Source organism: Centrocercus urophasianus, unplaced genomic scaffold (assembly GCF_019232065.1).
Source record: "Centrocercus urophasianus isolate 14NV4802_14NV808 unplaced genomic scaffold, USGS_Curo_1.0 seq_12, whole genome shotgun sequence".
NCBI classification, from domain to species: Eukaryota; Metazoa; Chordata; class Aves; order Galliformes; family Phasianidae; genus Centrocercus; species Centrocercus urophasianus.
In genome coordinates this window covers 28923931-28948765 of record NW_024884364.1, presented here as the reverse complement: position 1 = coordinate 28948765, position 24835 = coordinate 28923931, and the positions used below count along the sequence as shown (strand labels likewise).

Genomic DNA, 24835 nt, shown 5'->3' with positions numbered 1-24835 from the left:
ACCCTACAAGGAGACGCGAACACCCATCAGCTACAAGCTGTGCCCAGACCCTGCTCAGACCTCAGGAAGACTTACAAATACCTGAGTCTGCACATGACTGTGCAAATTTGGTATTCTGGTGACGTTAGCCGTGTGACCCTGATATGGACCATGGTGAGATATGCACATGAGAGCAGATTTCCAGAGCCAGCGACTCAAAGAGCATGACTTCCCACCAGCTCTCTTCTAGCTTGATGTTCTTTACCACCTCTGAGAAATCAGCTATTCTGGCAGCAGGATAGAGGTGTGCTGGTTTGGGAATCCACCCATCACTGAGAAAGAATTGGCCTTTGACTGGAAGGAGTGGTGGTACGCAGTCAAAAACACCCGAGTCATGAGAAATGAGGTTTTAAAGACCATTAAAAAACATTGCCTTTCTCTAAGCTGCTTTGAAATAATTTTAAAGTAAAAATAGGTCTATGGCGATTATCTCACGCCAGGAAAGAGATTTGTTTTGTATCTTAGCCAGTGTTTGAATTTAATTTGAGACTTGGATTTGCATTTTGATTTTATAGCACACGAATGTCTCATTTTTAATTATACACACACAATCCTTATGTGGGCATAAGGTAGAAAGAAGAAGAAGAAGAGATCAGGAGGAAAGAGAAAAACACCTCCTGCCCTTGATCTGGTTTGTATATTCCGAATTAGAGCATTATTCAGTACATTTGCCAGAATTGATCAACTAGAGCAGACTTTCCTACAAGGTAATATATTTAAGCCCATTTAAGGTATGTATTTCAGCTCAGTGTAGTGCTTAAATTAGGAAGAAAAAAAAAAAAAAGCCTTAGTGATTCATTTACAGTAATTCTCTGATGAAATATAAGCTCCTAGAAGCAGAGAGGAAGTATAATCGGTCCTGGCGTGCTTACTTAAAGCAGCTTTCGTAACCAGCAAAAACAGCAGTGGTTGTGTAGATAGATAAAAACCCTGTGTGGACAAGCTTGTCTACCAGACCATTATTTTTAAGACAGGGCATGTCTTTGTATCTGAAAAGTGACTGTTAAGGTAAGAAGATGCTTCATGTGTTGTTGATGCTGAATAGTTGCATTAGCAAAAAGATCACACTGGCAGAGAAACAAAAACCAACTTCCTCAAGTATTGACGTTCAGCTACAGCATTGCTTGGAAGACAGAGGTTTTGGTGTGGGAATTTCCAAGGGTCAGGAGTAGGAGGTTAAAAGAGATGAATTCCGTAAGCCGTTTTTTGAAGAGGGGATCCGGAAGCACATCAGCTGATTAGATATGAAGCATTATTTCTGGTGATGGAAGGCATGCAGCACTGGGAGGTGACCTTAAAAGCATTTGCAGAAAACATGAGTATCCCACAGCAGTTAGATGTAAATAGCTCCATTTTTTTCTTGGAGCCCGCTCATATTGTGGGCACATCCACGCTGTGACCACATTAAAGGGACAGGGAGAGAATCTCTGGTTTCCCTCCTGACCATAAGGGGGGCTCCTCTGGCTCATTGCACAAGGGCAGCCCGCTGACCCAACTACCTGGCACAACTCTATTCAAGGTTAATTGAACCAATTCACTCTGATGCCGATTAATTACTAGATCCAACACAACGGAGTGGGGAAGGAGCTGGGAGCTGAAGGCTTAAGCTCTAGAATCAGCTCTTCACAGAATGGCTTGAGTTGGAAGGGACCTCAAGGGTCATGAAGCTCCAACCCCTCCCTGCCACATGCAGGGCCACCAACCTCCACATTTAAAACTAGACCAGGCTGCCCAGGGCCCCATCCAACCTGGCCTTGAACACCTCCAGGGACGGGGCATCCACAGCTTCTCTGGGCAGCCTGTGCCAGCACCTCACCACTCTCTGTAAAGAACTTCCCCCTGACATCCAACCTGAATCTTCCCTCCTTCAACTTAAAGCCATTTCCCCTTGTCCTGCCGTTATCAACCCTTTCAAAGAGTTGACTCCTTTCCTGTTTGTAGGCTCCCTTTAGATACTGAAAGGCTGCATTGATGTCACCCCCCAGCCTTCTTTTCTCCAGGCTGAACAAGCCCAGCTCCCTCAACATGTCTTTATAAGGGAGGTGCTCCAGTCCTCTGACATCTTTGTGGCTCTCCTCTAGACCTGCTCCAACAGCTCTATGTCTTTCTTGTATTGGGGGCCCCAGACCTGTACTTCAGATAGGGTCGCAAGAGGGCAGAGTAGAGAGGGGCAATCACCTCCCTGTCCCTGCTGGCCACCGCTCTTCTGATGGAGCCCAGGATCCCAGCTCTTATGTAAAGCCAGATTGCAACCTGCAGGACCCTCACGCTCAGCAACATCATCCATTTTTTGATGCCTACTGTAGGTGTTGTGCTTACAGAAAAGCACAAGTGGAGCTTTGGGACTCAGCCTTGACTCTCACCTACCTTGAAGGGGTGTGGCCAGCACCACTCAAGCTCTCGATGAACAAAATCCTAACTAGACTCTGTCCTAGCTATCCTCAAAGCATTTCTTTCAAGCAGCCTTCCACTGAGACGCCCTTCTCTGGACATACATGAGGTAATGCTAAATCATCTTGTCTCGCTGCTGTAACAAAACATGCCAAAAGTTAGAGCAGGATCTAAAGTAGAGCTTTCATGTTTACAAACATTCAGAAAAAAACCATACAGATCCACCCAAACTGAATGGCTACAGCCCAGCAGCGTTTTGGGATCCACTTTGAAATTGAAATTTGATCTCAGATACTTAGTTGTAGAAAAAAAAAAGGTGATGGGGGAGGGGGGAGGATAAAATAAAAGACTGACAGGACCTGGATCTCTCCCATCCAGCTAGCAGAATTAACGACTGCCATGAAGTTGGGCATCATAAATAAATAATGGTGGAAACCAACTGCTCAAAACATTTCCCCTTGCAGGATGATTAATGACCTATGCCATCTAGCTGCAATTGCATTGTTTTTCCTCCCTGATGATTTTGAGCTTCTTAGGCCTCATATTAGCACAGGAAGCAATTTGCTTTTGTCAGGTGTTTTTCTTATCAGTTTGCTGAGCCATGAGGGCTCTGATGAAGTACACTGACACAGGAGAAAGAGGGAAACCTCCTTCCAGGGAACAGGCAGCAAAGGGATTCCCATTCAGTGCCATAAAACCACCAGGCGTGTTTAACTCTACTGAGAAAGCATGTCTTCACTGCAAGAGTCTAGGTAGCTCAGTCTGTCAGTGTTGACTGTTTTGCTTTGTAGGTTTTTCTGAGGAAAGAGGAGAATTGAATGATCTCATTTATCTAAGCCTTCCTGCATTCAAGTGTTGAGGTACAGGCTAAGACACTTCTCTTCCTGCAGGAGAGAAAGCTCCAAGACCTGAGAGCAGTCTTTCAGTATCTGAACGGAGGGCTTCAAAGTCCATAAGAAAAAAGGGAACAGACTCTTTAGCATGGTCTGTTGTGACAGGACAAAGGGAAATGGTTTCAAACTAAAAGAAGGGAGGTTTACACTGACTATAAGGAAAAAAGTTGTTCTTTTTTTTTTTACCATAAGAGTGGTGAGGCTCTGGAACAGGTTACCTAGAGAGGTGATGGGTGCCCCGTCACTGGACACACTCAAGGTCAAGCTCTATGAGGCTCTGAGCACCTGATGGAACTATAGGTGTCCCTGCTCCTTGCAGGGGGGTTGGACTAGCTGGCTTTTAAGGATCCCTTCCTATTCGAAAGCTTCTGTGCAAGCAAAGAATTTGGCCTAGCAGATTGACAGAGGATCTGGAAGCAAAGGCAGAGACACAATTTTTCACCTGGACAACCTTATGAGATCTGAACACCAAAACAATGGGGTCCTTCTGGGGGCCAGCAGAGCCCACTCACATCCCGCTTTCACCTTACTAGGCAAAAGACTTGGAGAGAGTTTACATCTCGGCTTTTCTGAATCAGAATGACTGAACTCAGGAAGACACCACCAGTTCTGAAACAAATCATTTCACAGTTTTGACTTCTGAGGCAAAGGTCTTGATCTTTGTTGTGTATAGCTGTGAAATGTGCTTTAAAATAAACATTTTCTGACTGCACGGTTTGACAGGAAAAAAAAATATCTGACAAAGGCCATCAATGAAAGATGGAACTCAACCTCTGGGTGCTAAATAGATCAAAAGTTTGACCACTACTACACTGTTGTGCATAGTTAAGGGATCATAGCCCACCTTGCTGTGAAATATGGTGATATTATGGACTGCTCCCTGAATACGATGTCCTGTGATACAGGGAAGAAAGAGACAGCAAGCTCTAGCTGCAGGCATGCCACTAGGAACAGAACAGCCTTTATAAAGTGTGTAGAGCAAAAGGCTCAGTCATGCAGGGCATATTCCAACAGAGGCAAAGCAGCTGCATGACCGGCACACTGAGGAGTGGCAGGGAACTGAAACAGAGACTAGGACTTTCAGGATAACATTGAGCTTATTATACTCTGAGATATGAAATCTTTACGAGCCAGTCAACCCATTCATCTGTTTCCCTTTTATCTGAAATGAGCACTGACGGCGATTCCAGTTTTCCCAAAGACTTTGTGCATTCTTAGAAAGATAAAGAGAGGGAAGCGAATCTGAGTTGGAAGTTGTTTGGGACAACTGTGAATCAAAGATACTTCTGATACAAGACCTAGAGGTGATGTCAAAATATGCAACTTTCGAGAAATATCCAGGAAATAGCGACTGTTACATCTCCTTCTCTGAAATTGGATGGAACTGAATCTGTCACCCTTATCTGTCACTGACTTATATTGAAAATCTCCTCCACTGAGACATTCAGCAAGGTCCCTCAAAAAGAAACAGGCAGGATGTGTTTAGAAATGGTAATGCTTTAAGTTAGCTTTAGATATCATAACCAAAGGCCATCTATACGTTCAACGTTTTAATCTGCCAAGTGTGATTAGGTGCTTACTGCAACATCCTTTGGGAGGCCCAGGGGAGGGAAACAGGTAACTAAAGCTGGGAAATTATATTGATTTATGTCCTTCAGGTTACTCTTGAAAGTTCTTTAGAATTGAGGACTGCAGTGCCAGTACAGCAGAACTCTGATGTGTTTATGAAAACTCTGATTAAATCTCAGAGGCCTCTGCATGAAGAAGTTCTGGCAAGTGAGAAGATGCACAGTACGGGCAGAAATGGGCATCATTCTCCTCCTAGAGGTAGGATTTGAGATCTTAAAAGTGTTCTGGAAAAACTTTGTTTGAAGAAAATGCTTCATTCTAAGTGCTAGATAATTCTTTTTTATGCAGACAGTAAGTCCTCAGCACTTGAAGATTTATGGTAGAGAACATTCCTGAAGTACAACTGATTTGGCAATTGATCTAGAAGGCAAGCTGAAGGCACCATGGGAACCCAGCTTTCTTCTAAAGATGCTTACAGATCTCTTGTATCTGATTTGGACTTTGCACAGTTTCTCTGCAGGTGAACAGATAGATCCTATGCTGAGAGAAATGACACTGCTGTATGCATGGGCAATGGCATCCCCTTGTGACCTTTTCCACACGGTCTTAAGAGGAGTTACTGTAGCCATTGGCTTTGGGTTATGAATGAGGAGATGGGAAATCGCTGCTGTGAATCAACACAACCCAGGTGGCTGATAACCATCTCCTGAAGTCATGGCAGGCAGAGAGAAAAGAGAGTAAAGGTGAGGGAGAATCACAGATCTGATGCGGCCACTACTGGCAACATGACTGCAGGCAGCCAAATTTTCCATTCAGCGTGGCACAGAAGAATCAGTATGAAGAGCGAGTGGAGGATGAGGGAAAATTGGTCATACCAGAGAAGTGAATAAGTGCTTAGGAGCTTATTTTAAAAAAGAAAAAGAACCAACAGCAGAGTTTGCAAGGAAGGCAAGGGCGGAAATTTGCTATGACTCAGGCAAAAAATTCAGTGAAACTGAGGGAGAGGCATGCTGCTCCTTTCATAAACACATCAGCATGGACAGGAATGGCAGGATCAGCCAGCGTGAAAAGTAACCTAGCCAGTACAGCATGCTGCAGGGTGCTCTGTGCAGTAACTACATTGATGCCAGAACAAGATGAAAAAATACGTATACATAAAAATTAGACAGTCCCACTCTCACAGTCTAGGCTACAGTGGCAACATACAGCTGTTTTCTGAGGCTTCGTTCATAGAACCAGGGCTTGTAAGCTCAGTGGAGGAAATGAACTCTGGAAAAAATAACTAATGGAAAACACACTTGAGATGAAGACAGCCACACCAATACATAAATGCATGTATGTACAGTACACACACATACAAGGAGAAGCTGATGTAGAGAAATCTTTTTGAGCCTCCTATGGAAATACTTAAGTGCATATATAAAAAAACCAAGGCATCATCAGTCCCATGGGGAAGAAGACATAAAATGCTGCTAACACCTTTAGTTATGATCTTTCCTACATGTGTGTTTTACTTCAGTGCACAGATAGGACATAACCGTATGTTCAGTCTGATCTTTATCACATGTGGGAAGGAAGAGACACTCTGCTGTAGCTTTGTAGCTATGGAGCTACAAAATCATCCCTATTCATTTTCTTCTTCATACAGGTCTTTACTAAGAAAGTTGTGTATGTACACAGAGCTAGGAACACAAAGATTTCAGAGAATCATTTGAGTTGAACATTCCCTTAAAGGCCATCTGACCCTGCTCCCCTCCTGCAATAAGCAGGGACAGCCACAGCTCCATCAGGTGATCAGAGCCCCATACAGCCTGGTTGTCCCCAGGGACAGAGCATCCACCACCTCTCTGAGCAACCTGTTCCACTGCCTCAATACCCTTACGGTAAAAAACTTCTTCCTTATACCCAATCTAAATCTTCCTTCTTTTAGTTTGAAACCATTTCCCCCTGTCCTATCACAACAGAGCCTTGTAAAGAACAACAGAGATGGCTGGAAGGTATCACCTTAAATTCCATAGGAGCACAAACAAAAATAGTTCACCCACCATACATTTTTCTGGCAAGTTTTTGCATACATTTTACATGCAGTGCAAAAGACATTTCGGCTTAAGTGTGTCAATAGGCACCTCACTTGGGATCTTAGGCAGAATCCTAAGGCTAAATCTTCTCCAATATGCTATGTGACAATTCCACTCAAACATCTAGATGCTTGGGATCTCAGTATATGACCGCTTGTATATTATGAAATAATAATCACAGAATGGTTTGGATTGGATGGGAGCTCAAAGCCCACACCGCCCCAACCCCTGCCGTGGGCAGGGCTGCCCCCCAGCAGCTCAGGCTGCCCAGGGCCCCATCCAACCTGGCCTTGAGCGCCTCCAGGGATGGGGCACCACAGCTTCTCCATAGGTCCCTTCCAGCCCCTACGATTCTGTGATTCTGTACAGTGAGATGAACGCCTGCTCAGCTTTGCTAAGGGGTGTAGCTGCAAACAGGAAAGTGGCAGCCACATTCTTCGTACCGGGCAGAGACACCGGGCTGGGTTGGGGCCCGGGCCCCGGCCTCTGCTCCGTCAGCTCTTGGGAGTAGAGTTTGAATTCGCTTCTGTAAGACCAGCAGAGGGAGCACAAATCATTAGGTACCAACACTGCTCACGGAGAGAAATACCAGAACCCACTTCCTTGTAGTTGGATGATAAAACCTGGCTGGTTTGGTAATTAAATAACACTCAGTAAAAGGGAATACCATTACTAGAACCTAAGCAAAGCTGACATCACCACCATTTTCTTTTTGAGTATGCCTTGCTTTTGCTGTCTTTGGAAAAAGGAATGAGCAAGGCAGCAATTACATCTGGTACCAATCATGAGATTCATTTTAAGATGCCAGAATCTGCACAACAAACAAAATTAATTAAAAGCATAGGACTTTTCTTTTTTTGTTGTTGTTGTTATTGTTTCTCCATGGCAAAACATTGAGACATGGTCAAGCGTAAGATAATTTGATTTTACGTCATTTGCTATCGGATTAACTAGCTCAGACATGATGCTTGTATGGTGGTAGGTTGGCACAGAGCAGTGCTGCCCCTCTGCTCCCTGTGAGGAGCTGCAGCCACCATCAGGCCTCCCCTCAGCTCCTCTGCTCTTGGCTGAGCACAGCCAGGGGCCTCAGCCGCTCCTCGTACCTCTCCCTTCTAAACCCAAAGATACCACTAAAGGAACTGTCTACCAACTGTATTTTTAGCTTACAGTATCAAGAGTCTGCTTCTGAAATGAGATTTAAGAAAACCTTAAAAACAAAATCCATTCCAGAAGCAGAAGCCATGAGAAAGTCACGGCATACGTGACCAGCGTGCAAAAAATGGTTACCAGATGCTTGTTTCCTTCCAACTAAAAACCCCACGAGAGGAAGCTTCTGCTGCGCTGTTCATCCTTGTTCCAGATTATATTCCAAGTGAAGGAGACCACATTCCAACATATTCCAACAATATTTCATTGAGTCAGTGCTTCAGGTCTCAAATCCCATTGTTTTGGCTGAACTTGCTTACATATGTCAGTTCTCTACAGTCTACACAAAGTGTTTGGCTATTGACAGGGCTGTATCTGATCCCACTGAATAATTGCAGTGGAAATGGTCAAACGTAGTTCCTCTTCAGATTTCTTCCAGACTAAAGAGTTAATACTAATTTTCTCTTGGAAATATTTTGAACAAGGAAAGAAGATAAACACTGAAAGTGTCTTATTCTTTAGAAAGACTTTGGAAACTGGAAAAAAAAACCAAACAAAACCATGTGAATGCAGTTCCTCTATGCATTTGTGATCAACTCATCTTAGAAGTTAGGCTGCTAAAGTTCCAACTTATTTTCCAGTAATTCTGGATACACCTGAAACAAGAAGAATGTGAATGCATCAGATATGTAAGAATTTAATTTTTCCTGCTTATTAGATATTATATAAGCAGAGTGAGCATTTCCACGATAAGGTTTTGTTTTTACTGCTTCAGGAGATGTTAACAAGACCCGATTCATCTTGGAAGCACACTTTCTTTATAAATGTGTGTACATTGCGCATATCCACACAAATGTACGTATTCATTACAGTTCATTTTCTTCTGTATTCTCATTAAAAAAAAAAAGGTGCATTACTTGCAAATTAGGAATTCTGCCCATTTTGATTAACATTTGCTGTAGCCTTTGCTATCGGTTGAGATCTGACAGCAATATTCCCTCCTATGAAATTGCTGTTTTCCAAAGCACCAAAACCTGGGGAGGCAAACAATGTCTTCACTGGGAATAGTTCACAGTTATCAAAACAATGTTCTGCAGTCAGCTGCTGCAATACCAGAGGAATCCTTTTCTCTATATAGACATAAAAAAGGTACAAAAAAAAAAAAAAAAAAAAAAAAATCCAGAAAACAAATAACACCCCTCCCAACCTTACTTCAGAAAAATGTTTAGAATATCTTTACTTTTGAAACATCCCCAAAATGAAAATACATCCCCAAGCCCTACTGTGGATGTAGGTCACAAGAATAGCAGTCTGAACTTGAAGTTGTTCAGGGAAAAAAAAATACCCAAGAAGGCCCATTAGAACATAAAGCACTGTGAGGAACAGTTGCATAAACAATTTGCATTCTCACAGTGGAAAAGCAAAATTTGACTTTGAAAGCAAGATTACTTTGAATAGACATCACAAAGAGCCAACTTGATACTGTGTTTCATCTGCTACAGCCACCCACAGAGCGGAGCTTCTTACGGCTGACGGTGAGATGCTGCCATTCCCATTTGTCAGTTTAAGCTCTGACTCAGACAGTTCATTGGTACTTCCATTCTGAACTGCTTAAACCATGCTTGTTCCCACGTAAGCTCTAATTAAGTTTTTATGCGATATTCTTCATGCAGTGTTTTTCTGGAAGGACAATAAGAGAGAATCATGGGGATTTCCAATGTGCTATAGCTTCAATGCTGCTATTTTGGAAATAGAACCAAGAAAGGGTTAAAGAAGTAAATGTGCAAAATTTATTAAGTTCTTCAATGAACACCGGAACATGACATTTATAAAATTAGAACACATTTTTGAGATAAAAAAATACAAAAACACCAGCAGCTGCTTGCTGTAATACACAATGGCCCACGTGTAACTCAAACCTAGTTTATTCTAAGTCAATTCTGTCGTAAAAAATAATCTATAAAAAATAAAAATACTTTGACAGAAGAAAGTAGTATGCAGACAAATATAACTGCAGCATCTTTACAATTTGTACAAAGAGTTGGCTGTTGGAAAGAAAAGGCTGAGTTGGAAAAGCTGTGAAGGACAGTGTCCTTGCCATGCTGTTAGAAGGCATTTTCTAAATACAACTTGGATATTTGTACATACAGAATAAAGTTTTACATTCACAAATCCCATTCAGTTACAAGAGTTCTAACCTGGTTAGAGAAAAAAAAAAAAAAAAAAAAAAAAAGAACAGGATATTCATCTTAATATGCTTTATCATCAAAGTAATTGTTGAAGTATTTTTCAAAGTATTATTCGGTTATTTTATGTATTCATTGGCTGCCATTCTAAACGCAGCACAATGCAGTTTGACCATACCTCTATTTACAAAGCACTTCCACTGTGACTTTTTTTTTATTTTCCACAGTGGAGTGCCTTGTCCCCACTTGGTACTTGCCCACGTTAACCAGTGCTATGGGAGAAGAGCACCCCAATACACAGCTTCACACACATGGAAGTGGGCACTGGGAGCACCTGGCAGCCATGGCTATAAGGAATTTTAAAGGGATGCTCAGAGGATTTGCCTCGTTGAGGCTGTTGTCTTCTTTGCTCTGGATACTTTCCAGAGCATACTTTGCTCTGGACTTACTGACTCAAAAAACACTGTCTCCAAGCAGCTCGAAGATGCCAGAGAAGTATTTGAAATGGTATTTGGCATCAATTTTCTTTTGCCTGCATAAGGATAATCTAAAGACTCTGTCAAAGTACACATTGGCACACAAAATAAACCTGTAAGAGAGAAATCCTTCTTGTGCAACACAGTAGGCTTTCATCAAGGTTACAGGTTCAAGTATACGAAGCATACAGATCTCTTCTCTGTATTTGGATAGTATTCCTTTTATCATCAGATGACTATTCAGTCAAAATGGTGTAAGCTACCAGAACTCCGTCGTGCTTTAACTGCAGTCAGCTGGCAGCAGAGAAGGTGTCTAGTTTCCCAGTAACAAAGTGCAGATTTGAAAACTTCAGAACAAGGATCCCAAAGTCATACAGTCTTCATTAGGCCAAAGACTTTCATAACTAAAAAAAGTTCAAGTGTTTATTATACTACAAGTCCCATGTTTGAATTTCATTTTCACAGAAGTTATAGTATGTCCTTTCCTAGTGCTTCTTCTGATCCTTTGCTCTGTGAGGTATTATCATCGTAAGAGTAATTCCCTGAATCTCGACTGCTCTGTTTGAAATGTCTGTTGCCTTTAAAATCATTTTGATTTACTTCTTCTGTGATGCTACTTTCAATTATGTAACAAATTTCTACTGGTTCTTCCGCAGCAGGCACAAATGGACTGCTAAAGAGCTGGCCTCCAAAGCCCTGCAAAAACAGAAGCGCAAAGAAAGATGAACATTCATATACAACACCTAAAAAATAACCCCACTTAACATGAAAGCCATACAACTACACTGTACTGTATCCAATAGTCACAAATTTTTCTACCTATAGCATGCAACCTGCTCTCTTAAGTTCAGGAATGAAAAGTTGTTACAAAATTTAGCTGCATTTATACATTGTTCTAGCAACCTCAACTCTTCTGCTATGTTTGCAGCTGTCAATCATGTATGTAATCACAATACTTCATTGATTACAGCCTTGAGACCACTCAAGAAATAAAAGGAATGAATGAAGCAAGCTGCTACAGCACGACACCAAGCCTTACATAGCTCTCAAGAGTGCCGCTGTCTGTTCTATGTGCTTCAAATCTATTCTCTGAAATGGTTTTTAAATCAAATAAATACACAATATTAATTCTGTTATCAGTATTCTACTGAACAAAAGAGCTAAAATGCTGCCTTACAAATTAAGGTCATATTATCCCTTGAAAACTACGCAACTAGGGTTAAATTATAGCTGCATTCAGAAAGCTCTGCACATTACATATCCTAAGAGCCCCAAGGAGAAGGTGATACATTAGGAAGGCCACACACTGCTCAAGTCAGTGGTCTGGGAAACACTGAAGAAAGCTGTGTGAGGAGTAGTTCTGGATATGCTTCAATACAGAATCATGATTCTATTATACACTCACATTCTAAAATGTATCCACATTTATGTGTGGCTCTGGGATCTAGTGATCTAGAATGGGATCACTATTAAGTACTATGCCAAGCAGAGCTTGGAAACTGCATAATCATCCTTTTTGGGACTTGAACCATAAGGTCATCATGTCAAGAGATGGCAGACATTTGCTATATCAAAATTTCCTCCAAAGATTGAACTTGCATTTTTACCTCCTTTGGGTTTTAAAGGACAGGCAATAACAACAGTTCTTTGATCACACAGCCTCTCAGATGATAAAGAGACATAGAAGATATGGCAGAAATGTAATATGACTTCCACAGAATACACAAAGCTGGACGGACGCTTCCAACATCCAACTCTCACCAGCTTCCTGAGCCAGATATGGTTTCTGTTTATTTTAGTAATGTTTCATTCAGTTCTCATCTACAAAGATGCCCTTGATCCAATTAACCCTTCCTGTATCCCAAACAGTCTTATGACCAAGAGATCTGTAGGTCTGCCTGCTTGAAGATGCTTTTGTTTTGAATCTGGATCTTAAAACCATTCAATTCTCTCTAATTCTAATAATGAAAGAGCCAGAAAATGCTCTATCAACTTCTATGCATAGAACCACACAATTGTTTTGGTTGGATTTTTAAAGATCATCTACTTCCAACCCTCCCCGCTCACCATGGGCAAGGACTGTTAAGAGGTTGCTCAAGCCCCATTCAACCTGACTTTGAATGCTTCCATGAAGGAGGCATCCACAATTTCTCTGGGCAACCTGCTCCAGATGCTCCTCATCACAAAAATTTCTCCTCATATCCAATGTGAAACTATCCCGTTTCAGTTTTAAATGATTGTCCCTTCTCACTACAGGCCCCAGCATTTAAAAAACAAAACAAAACAAAACAACAAACATAAGGTGAGCTTATACAAGAGGCCACAAATTCAGAGCCTTCTCTAAGCCAAACAACCTGAGCTCTCAGCATTTCTTCACAGGAGAGGTGCTCCAGCCCTCTGACCATCTTTATAGCCCTACTCTTGAGATGTTCCAACAACTCCATGGCCCTCTTGCCTTGGGAGTCCCAGACTTGAATGCAGTACTGCAGGTAGAGCCTTATGAGTAAAAAAGCAGGCAATCAACTCCTTGACCTGCTGACTAGGCTTCTTTTGAAGAAGTCCAGGATATGACTGCCTTGCTTAGGCTGCAAACACACATTGCCAGCTCATATCTACCACTAGTATCTCCAGGCCCTTCCTTGCAGAGGTGCTCTCAGTCAACTCCCCTCTCCAAGATACTCATGATTCCCTCCCAAAGAAACCTTCAGATAAACTAGTGAGGTGTAATGCAACAAGGAACAAACAAACTGGAAGCAATAAAAATCAAGTTTTATGCAGCAAGAAAATAATGTCAAGCTGGTAAGTGAAAGGATGTGAGTAAGTCCCAGTGCCCATTCTGTGTTATGCAGAATTCTAGAACATGTTACTACTCAATTTTTCCTTTGGGCATTCCTGCATTTTGTTAAAAAGTATACAATTAACCTGTAAGACTACAAGATAACAGAATCACTTCTTTCTTTCCATTATATTTTCTGCTTAAAGAAAAATAAATCTCATCTTACCTCTATGTTCAGAGGAGTCCGGCATGAAGGAAAGAACATGTACTTGATTTTATTGTAGGCTTGATACAGGAAAAAAATAACCAGCAATGCCACAATCAGGACAACAATCAGCGCAGCTACAAATGTTGCTAAAATGATCAGAGGCAAGCTTTTACCTAAAGAAGGGAAAAAAAAAAAACAATAAACCAAACACTTAGTCTAGGTATCCATGAACTAGTACCAAGATTGTAACAGATGTTTACCAAATCTGACACAGTGCTTATCATAGAATTTTGCAATCCTACATCACAATAGCCAGGCACGATGACCATTATGAAAATGATGTCATCCTTATACCTTAAGTAATTTCATTAAAATCACAGCACAAGAGATTTATCAAATATGAGAACACAGGAATCTGCATACAGGATCAGAACCAGGATCCAGTGATTCCCTCACTACCCGACAGCAAGACAGAAAGGCTGCCCACAGACAACCGCATGAAGCACCCGATGCACACAAATCTGTTACCCTGCTGGCTCTGGCCCCAGACTACATGATATGAAACTAATGGAAATACGGGAGTAAACATTTCCACGTTATGGAAATTTCCATGGGTTATGGAAGGAGAATGAACAATTAAAACAGCAAAGTTGGCTGCTGGCTTTTCAGCCAGGAAATGATTAGAATGGCCAGACTTGGAAGACCTCTAGGAGCACAAAAGAGTTGCTTTGACAGGAAAGGAACTCCTGTTCTAAGATTCAGATGACTGTGGCCCAGTCAGTAGGGAGAAAAAAGATCTAGCAAGCAACTTATCTATTCCTTTCAGACGAGTATCTAGGAATAAATCACCCCCAAGCATATTCCAACTATTTCCTATACTGGTAATCTAGACACCTGCTCAACTTCTTACACTAGTACAGAAACCTATGTAAGTATAGAAAGATGAGATAAATTTCACTTCAGTGCTCAAAAACGATCCTGTATTCCTGTTCCAACTCAAGAACCACAGAAAGGCTTCTAACAGGCAAGGTTCAGTTCTAAGACTTAAATTTTGAACCTTGTGGTAGAAGAATAGAAAGCAGAACACAGCTTTTGATAGCAAAATATTGTCATCAAATAAATCTTTCAGCTGAATAGTCATAGGGTGTTCAGTAATTAAGTTCAAGAGTTCTGCAAGCTTCCTTCTATTCTACTCCTCTATTCTACTTTGCAACATATTCTATCAAACAAACAAACCAACTGAAGGGAGACTGAACACGCTATAATAACAGGAAACACTTTACAAATAACCTAGATGAGACAATCGGGACTTTTTAATCTCTATTTCCAGTTAGTACAAGTGATCAAAGAACAAAAACATTCCACACAGATATAAGAACATCTGGGAAACACATGGCACCATCTGTGTGACTTTCTATCCCAATATGGAGGCTGGAACGTACTTCTTGGTCTTTAGTAGGTTAAGTTCAATAGGGCAATATGGGGAAATCCAATCTTTAACCAGTTGAACAATTAAAGAATTTATTTTATGAAACTAAAAAAAGGTAACATTTAATTATTTTTAGGATTAATAAAGACAGGAAGTGAGCACTATATAAATCACTACGTCCCAGAAGTTTATTATGTGAGAAAATAATAATATGACTATTAAATTTTCTTAGTATCAGTTTGGATACTTCTTTATTTCTACTAGTGCTAAGAGCTCTTACTAAAAGACAACAAGCCAAATTAAATTCAACAGGTTAACATGCCCTGATGTTGACTGAATATAACTCATCCTCAAACCTATTTTCATTTTGCACACAATGTGCAAACAAGTCAGTAACGAGTCTGAGTGTTTTCATCTTTATTTGTCCCCTAAAGTGCCCCCTCACACTTTAGACTAGGATTTTTTTTAAAATTAAGTTAATTCACAAAATAATTAAGACAACTCAAGAATAAAATACTCTTAAAAATGTAGCACCTAGAGATTCCCTGCACCCTCATAACCATATTTAGGAAGTAATGGACATTAAACTGTGCTATTAAAAAGCTGGAATTAGGTTTAATTCATAATCATTACAGTGACTATTCTGAGACAATTTCTAAACTCAGACGTACTGTGGAATAACCGCAATGCACTTTTGTTGAGGTCAGAACAGAAGTCGTATCAGTACAGCAACAGGACAGAACACAGCAGCAGTGACAGACCTCTGCCCAATGGGTGCTGACTTGGTAAGGACGTTCCATCGTGCTGCAAATACTTCCTAACTAGCAAGGACTGCAAAGGCCGGTGAAGTGCTAACAGTTTCAATTCCATAGGTGTAACGAGTCCAAAGTTCATCCTACCTCCAGGTGTTCCGACGCATTCCTCTTTGCTGAAATCACTGCTTTTGTTGTAAGCTACTGAGAACGCTTGTACTTTCACACAGTACAAAGTTGAGGGTGTCAGATCTGAGACTGTCGCTATTGTCTGTTTTGTTTCTTTCATTTTTACTTCCTCCTGAAAAAGAGCAAAGTAAGGTGCACATACATATTGTAAGAATCACTCAACCAATCAAGAGTTTTGGACTCTGCTGAAGAAGTAATTCTGTAAGTAGCTTTGAATAAAACAGAAGAACCACGTAACTCTAAAGCAAGCAGATTCAGAAACCACTGATTGTCAAGAAGATACCATTTTCACCATACCAAAATTTTGCAATCAAAACTGATGTACTGTGTGCAAAATTAAACTCCTTCCAGTTACTGTTTTCCTTTTCCCACAAGTTTATACACACACGTTTCCCGATTACGATAAAAATATTTTGCTCTAAGAACATTTAAAGACTATGAGATGTATTAAAACATGAACTGGAAACATCCAAGGATTCATTATTTTATTATACATGCAAGTATAAAACTGCAAATACAGAAATAAGCATTTGAGAGGCAAGAATCTACATTAGGACAAGACTCCTACAGAGATACTGTAAGAAAGAAACCCCTGTTCAAAAGCAAGCCATTTGGCAGCTTTATGAAACTCAGAGTGTAGCTTTACAAAATCATTACATGGCCACGTGAATGAAAAAAGATCAAAATCACCTCAAGTTGTAATGCTAGACTTTTTAAAAGAATCTTTGACAAAAACGAACAGGCACCATGACTGGCACACCGTGTACGTGCCTCTTCTGAAAATAAGCTTCTTGAGAACTTAAATGGACTGTTCATGTCATAGCAAACTGCATTTACTGTTTTAAGCACTTGACGATTTCATACCTCATTATCTGATGAATTCTTCCAATACAGAATCTGGTAAGATAAATCGTAAAGGTCACTCATGATTTCACTCTCAGGTCCTCCTGGAGGAATAATCTTGACATGGAGCAAAACATCACTGATGTCCACCTTTATATCAGGAGGGCCAATTTTATCTTCAGATGTTAAAAAAAAAAAAAAAAGAAAGGTTAAAAAAAAAAAAAAGACTGACAGAATAGAAGTAACAATACTGAATAAAACACAGCCATTTAAATCTATGAAATTTTTTTTAAACGTGTGTTTAAAACCCTGACTTGACTAATAGTTTCACCTGTACGCATCTGTATGCATAAGGGCAGCTCCGAAAGTATTGCCTCCTATTTTACTTTGTTGACCCATGACAACAGAGGAGGATGTTGGCGGTATGGCAGTAAAGGCTGAACCTTCCCACCAATCTGCCATTGCATGTTGTTGTCATGTGGCACACAGCAGCAGAGGGGCGGTTTGACATAACGGCGTTTGACACAGAAGTGTGTATGAAGCAAAGGTGTGTAACTGAATTCCTCTGTATGGAAAAAACGGATCTCACTGATATTCACCGACACTTCAAGGGAAACCAAAGACTGGATGTGAGTACAGTGAAGCAGTGGGTGATGCATTTTAGCAGTGGTAAGAACATGAAAGACAAGCCATGGACAGCCATGCACAGCTGTCAAAACTACAACGCATGTAGTATGTCTCAATCAGCTCATCCATCATCAGTATCCAGAGGGGAGCTACAGGAAAGAAGGGGTCAGAATCTTTAGCAGGGTCTGTGGTGAAAGAACAAGGGGAAAAGGCTTCAAGCTCAAAGAGAGTAGATTTAGGTTAGATATAAGGAAAAAAAATCTTTTACAGTGAGGATGGTGAGGCACAGGAACAGGTTGCCTGCCCAGTGATGTGGTTGATGCCCTGTCCCTGGAGCCTTTCCAGGTAAGGCTGGATAAGACCCTGGGCAACCTGATATCTTTGGGCCAATGAAGGATGGGCCGCATGGGCAACATTTTCCTAGCAACGATACCATCATAGCAGCTGTGAAACAGCAGGTCACATGAGCCACCTCCACTGCTGCAGACATTTACAAACAAAGCATGCAGGCTCTTGTTTATCAGTGATGGAAGCATACAGCTAACTGTGGTGACTACGTTGAAAAATATTGTTTTGTAGCTGAGAATTCGCTCTATCAAATTGTGTTACTCATCTTTTTACCTGTGGTACTTTCCATGGAATTAAATAGGAGGCATCACTTTCAGAGCAACTCATGTAGCATCAAGTACAAGTTGGCTGAGAAATGAAAAAATTTAAGAAAGAATATCTCCTTACTCGTAACCAGAGGATCTACTCTTACATCTTTAGACAAACATGATTTATTATATTCATTCGTGGCCTGCACACGGAAGTAATGAGATCCCGAAGTAGGCTTGATGACAGATGACAAATTGCATTTCATGTCAGTGATGTTCTCACATCCTGATACCTTCCGCCACTTTGAGGAATAATCATCATAAAGGTTCTTTAGGTACCCACTGCAAGAAACATTTCAATGTCTTTTTATGATGTAGGGCCCACAAATTTAAAAAAACAAACAAACAAGAAAACTAGTTCTTCTATTTATAAATGAAACAATGAAGTCAATTAAATCAGGAAGTACAAACGAATGCCTTACTTAATCCTCACTAGAAAAATTTCCTGTTGTAAAAATTTTTACAATTCAAATTCAGATTTTTCAACGAGTTCTATGAAGTTATTTTTATGTCACGTTGAAAGAACTCCAAAAGAATGCTGCTCTTGATGAGCTCTCTCTCATCATTTTGATGCCAGTCACGGTATTTGTTCCACATACAACTGGATATTAAGATGCATGCATTTAGATATGACATTTTCTTTTTCAAATGCTGGAAAGTGACCAGAAGTAATCAAATACGTTGATAGTTGAAACCTTGAACAACAGCATTTTGCTCATGACTTCTAGTCATCTAATTTCTTCACATTTAAAAAGGTACAATGAAATGCAAACTTCTTATCTTATAAGAAATGCTACTCAGAATACATAGAGTAGTCAATTCCGCCAGGTATTTAGCACTCCTAAGACAAGACTAGCATTCAGAAGTTCTACAATAGGCTGTATGCAACCCTTTAAAAAGCCACTAGATGAATTCAGTGCTTCACAGAATGTGTTGAAACACATTTACAAAGTATTTAACTTCTAGCAAGCATTTGCAGAAGACAGCATATGCCATTTAGAACTACACTACAGAGAGATGGAAATTGCTTAACTCACGTGAGATACTGTACGGTATAGTTCACATGTTCTTTATAGCGATTATCCCAAAGCAGATAGAATTGCATGTTCAAAGCAAAAGCTCTCACATTCGTTGGACAAAGAAGGTCATTTACTGCTCAAAAGAAAAAGCAGAAGTTACTGGGTAGTAATAAGCTTTGTATCACATACAGCAATTCCTCACTGAGCAAGCATTCCTCACACAAATGGTCATGGCACACATTCAGGAAGTTTACAGAACAGTAAAAAAAAAACAAACAAAAACCAGTTATGTTTGAATTATAAAGATGACAAACTGATATGCTGTATATACAACAGAATGTAAGCCTTTAACAATAAAAGCATTAGTTTAGTTCACTACAGTTAAAATGAAGGAGAGATGCATGGAGATTTGTAGAAATAAACTAGTCCAGCAGTGACTTGCCTAGAAAACTATGTGAAATATACACAAACAAACACAAAGCAGTTTTGATGCATCATCCACTCAATCTAGAGTTTAATTTTCTACATTCCCACACTGTAATTGTTCCTGAAACACACATTTAGGAATACTTAAAGACACTTGAACAGCACACAAAAGAATTTAAGTGTAGACGTGCAAAGCAAGCTATTAATTGCAAGCAAGTTGCACACAGGAATTCTTCAGAATCTGCAAAAATAAAGTCCAAAAGGCTTGCATAAAAGACATTTTTCTAAGCCTGGCTCCACTTCATATGCATTCATTCATTACCTAATACACAAAAGTATTTTATTTTGTCAACACATGCTTCCCTTTCCTCTTGATTCAAAGTCACAAATCCAAAAAAAATATCTAGTTTTCCAATACAGAGAAAGTAGTGTTCACAATCCAAATCACTGGACAGAATTTGCCTCCACATGAAAACCTCTGTGTACTATAAAAACTTCTAATATCAATAGGCAACATTTTACATTGGTTTAAAATAGAAAATTCTAAATAACATGTGATGATTGCTGCTACACCAAAGAAGGAACCTGTTTGAAGTAAGATGACTTCATACTTTACCTTCACGGGTGGTTTTTATGCAATGGATTGGACTGAACAGGCCTTCTCGATAGTCCAGAAGAATAATTGCTTGAACTTTCAAACAATAGGTAGTCTCTGGAGCAAGACCATCTATTACATCCATAGGTAAAATCTTTTGATTTCTGACCTATAAGAGAGAATTGTGAACAGTATATGAAGATAACTGCTCTTCCAGATGAACTGATTTTCAAGTATCCTTTCCACCCACCAGGTTTCAGTCTATTTGTACAATATCACAGGAGCATAGGATGGTTTGGGATGAAAAGGACCTTTAGGATCACCTAGTCCCAATCTCCTAGTGTAGGCAGGGATATGTCCCTCTGGACCAGACTGCTCAAAGCCTCATCCAGCCTGGCCTTGCATGCCTCCATGGAGGGAGCATCCACAACATCTCTGGGCAACCAATGTCTGTTCCAGTGTCTCACCACCATCACAGTAAAGAATTTCTTCCTAACATCTAGTCTCAGTGTACCATCTTTCAGTTTAAAGCCATTTCCCCTTGTCCTGTTGCTACATGCCTTTACAAGAAGTCCTTCCCCAGCTTTCCCTAGGCAGTGCTAAAGTAGGGAACAAAGGACGATACGTGTAGCTGATTCAGCACTGAAAGGAAGTTTCTAACTTTGCTCCTTTAAATATGAAACTAGATTTCCAGTTTCAGGAATGCAGCACGGCTCTGAATGAAACATAACTGAGGAATTCAAGTGCACTATGTTCATTGAACAAACACTTCCTCCTCTCCCCACTTGGCTGACCAGACATGTCAGACACACAGCTTGTACTTTAATTATAAGAACTCCAGAAGATCAAATTAGCCTCTTATCTCACCCTTACCCTTCCCTATCTTTATCCTACTGTGTTTCTTCCCACTGCCTTGAACTTTCTTTCCTTTCCCTGTTCCTGCTGGCTGACAGTAGATCCTGCTCCAGTTCATGTGAGATGGTTTCACTTCACCCCTCATGCATTAACAGCTGGCTCTGGGATTTAAGAGGAACATAGCAATACTCATAAAATACCTAACATAGTCCTCTGGAAATACAAACACACAAATTAAAAACAATTTCTCAGCCACATTGCAACAGTTGTACTATTATTGTGTAACTAAACAAGCTATATATTTAAACAATTCAATTTTAGAGCATTCAACGATTAAGGCAAAGGTTATGGTCAAAAACATCAGAATATAATCATACCTCTTCTACATTGGATGAATTTTCCCAGATAACTACATTATATTTAAAAAGCAGAGGATTTAGCCACATTTTTCGGACCTGATTTGCTTCTGGAGGAGAAACCTTAATTTTAATGGCTCCATTTATGGACTGCAACGCTACTTCAGGGGGACCAATCTGAGCTGCAAATATGAAAAAGTCAAGTGTGATGAATGTTTAAAGGAAAACAAACCAACATTTAAATTACATTAATAATACACAGCTAGTGTGATTTAGTATCTTACTTTCAACTCTTTCAATGCTGTAACAAAACTACAGGAATTGCCCACAGAAACTTAGTTTTAATTCTTCTCAGGCAGTAACTCACAGAAATCTGCCCTAAAATATATGACAGTGTTGCCTGAAATTAAAATGCAGTATTACAACTGAACATTTTCTGTAAAGGAATGAAAAAGCTGGACTGTATTTTAAAATAAGTAAGGCAAAAAACTTAGCTCAAACAAATCAATCCAGTAGTACTGCACAATAGCCTTCCTTCACTATCCTATAATGAAAAGCCAAGAGGTCAGTAGAAGACCTCCAGGAAAGCCCATTTCAGGGAGGTTTTATGGAATCTAAAAAGACAGAGTGATAGTAAGATCCCTCAGAAGAACAGCACCACCATCAATATTTTTCCCTTTCCAGAAATCACCTGTAAGTACCTTACATTACTTCAAGGTTGAAACAGTCACTAATTTACGCTGTTGTAAGCAGAAGAAACGACATATAAGCCACAATAAAGTGCAGAAGGACATTTAACTAGATATGTTGCTATGTGTAAGGAGCTCATACCTATTTCATATGGAATCATTTCAAAAATGCTAGACCATGGAGACTTGTCTTCCCTTCTTTCAGCCCTTATGCGCATGTGATGCACATCGTAGTATGCAGTGATTGCTGAAGAGAAGTCACATTCCGTGTGACTGACATTCTGACAACCAGATAATTCCCTCCATTCTGGTTTATCTGTGTGAACATCATCAAAGCTGCGAGAAGAAGATAAAATAAAATAAAAATCAAAGCAATCTAAATCCTCAGTTTTCTTCACCTTCTTCTAAATGCTAAGAAGTATCAGTTTGCCTAGCATTTAGCACCAATTACACCGGTGCTGGTGATACCTATTTTGTCAGCCACAAGTTGATACCACCACTTAATTCATTACTTTAATCTAGCACTTTATCAGTTTAACCTCTTCACCCAAGAGTATCAGACTTTGTAGACTGATAGCTAACCACTAGGTTTATTCAGCGTGTGAACACAGTGTCTGAGAACAGCAACAAAGAACTGTCAAAATCCAGAATTACTTCCTCTCTCAAATTTAGCTTGTGTGTGTTGACACAACCTAGCTCAAAAAAAAGAACCCCCAAAAACAGAGAAGAATCAATACATTTGAAAACTACATTTCCAAATATACCATTTTATTGCCCAGTATTGAGAATTACTACTAAGTGTGCTCTGTGTTTATAACACATCCCTATCAGTAACAATCTAATTTTACATGTAAACTAGAAATATGAAGGACAACTCTTGGATTCTATGTCAAGAAATATCCTCCTAGCAGTTTTATGTGGCAGCATCCAGAAACATAAATCAGTCAGTAAACCAATTTGCTCTTCTGTAAAACTCCAGGTCTGATACTTTGTGGCTCAGCATGAAGCTACTACTTACTACTGGTATTGTGCTGAAAACGTCACATTGGTACCATCCCCAGTGTAGTTCCACCTCAGGGTGAAATTTGTATTTACAGCATAAACCTGAATATCCTGAGGACTCTTCAGATCAGTCTGGCCTATAAAAAAAAAAGACAATATCAAGCTATATAAGGATTGGGATAAGTAATTCTGACACAGTATAAGGAGAAACCACTTTTGTTAAAAAGACTGACAGTGAAATAATTATCCCCCTACCTCCCTTTCAAAAGCACATGCAGTCATAACATTCATCACATGAAGTTCACTGCTACGGGCGATTACAAGTAATCTGAATGCTTTTATGCCATATTTTATTGGTTGGATCCAACATCTGGAGCTCAGCTGCAAACCACTCGGGACTGACCTAATGCTCTCATTTCACAGCTGTGGAACAGACACTGCGTCAGACTTTGTGACACACATTACTGCCACAAAATCAATGCACGGCCTTGAATATAAGTCCCATTCAGTGTGGTTTCCTCTCACAGCAGGTTTTCTACCTCTCTTAAGTCCTATGTTTTCTTTTACCCAAGGAACAGCACATAAAATGACATATGGAAGGCAAGGGTTAAATCTGAGGACACGTATAAGAATGATTAAAACGTCAAGGGAAAGAGCAGTCCATGAGAGGAGAAGAACTAACCTCTGTCAGGGAGATAGCCAACAGGAGGCAATTACATACGGATTAAAAGTGTTCAAATAAAATCAGGAAGCTTTGTGAAAAAAAGATTACAGAGTAATCATTGAAATGAACATTTCAAAAGGTTTTTTTTTTTTTTGGTGGGACCACAGTAGAGGAAAGAAGGGAACATTTGTCAAAAAATTTGCTTGTTCAATAGGGGTCATGCCGGCACGTTACCTTCATATAAATCTAAGCAGTATAGAATCATAGAATTGTTTAAGTTGGAAGGAACCTTTCAAAGGCCATCTGGTCCAACCCCCTGCAATGAGCAGGGACACCCGCAGCTCCATCAGGTGCTCAGAGCCCATCCAGCCTGACCTTGAGTGTCTCTAGGAACGGGGCATCCACCACCTCTCTGGGCAACCTGTTCCACTGCCTCACCACCCTTACTGTAAAAATTTCTTCCTTATATTTAATGTAGACCTCCCCACTTTTACTTTGAAATAATTTTCCCTTATCGTATCACAACAGGCCCTGCTTAAGAGTCTGTCCCCTACTTTCGTGTAGCCCCTGTACCACAGGCTATGCTTTTACCCTATCTAAAAATGGAATATAACAGCATTAACTATATTTGGTAGTTTTGCAGAAGCTCACTATAGGAACGTAATCTCCTTCAAAAGCAGCAGAATGGGTAAGGAAGCACACTGGGATGAGGACGTTAGCTTACATACACAACTTTCCCCCCCATCTCCCCCCTCCCCACCCATAGGTTTTATTGTAAGAGAAACAGTTCAAAAGCTTTTCCAACCATAGCGTAGGATTGCAGGCTGGTATGATGTGGCATAGGAAAGCATGTGATGTTTTGGGAAATGGACTTAAGTCTATCACAAAAGATGCCAAGCTATACTTCCTCACAGGAATTGCTGCATTTTGAGGCCTATCTGAACAAGCAAGTTCACAGCCAGTGGCAGAAA

At 40.2% G+C, this 24835-nt stretch overlaps 1 protein-coding gene across 1 annotated transcript in view; it reads right to left on the bottom strand.

The window, feature by feature from the left end:
- Positions 1 to 9883: 9883 nt before the first annotated feature.
- Positions 9884 to 24835, bottom strand: part of IFNAR1 (interferon alpha and beta receptor subunit 1) — a 16710-nt gene continuing 1758 nt past the window's right edge. The window contains exons 2-11 of the mRNA XM_042810702.1: positions 23217 to 23337; positions 22341 to 22534; positions 21531 to 21691; positions 20320 to 20467; positions 19296 to 19410; positions 18338 to 18540; positions 16997 to 17151; positions 16091 to 16244; positions 13781 to 13935; positions 9884 to 11474 (exon numbers count right to left, since the gene is read on the bottom strand). Of these exons, the coding sequence (XP_042666636.1) occupies positions 11247 to 11474; positions 13781 to 13935; positions 16091 to 16244; positions 16997 to 17151; positions 18338 to 18540; positions 19296 to 19410; positions 20320 to 20467; positions 21531 to 21691; positions 22341 to 22534; positions 23217 to 23337 (1634 nt within the window). The 3' untranslated portion in view covers positions 9884 to 11246. The remainder of the gene's footprint in view (positions 11475 to 13780; positions 13936 to 16090; positions 16245 to 16996; positions 17152 to 18337; positions 18541 to 19295; positions 19411 to 20319; positions 20468 to 21530; positions 21692 to 22340; positions 22535 to 23216; positions 23338 to 24835) is intronic.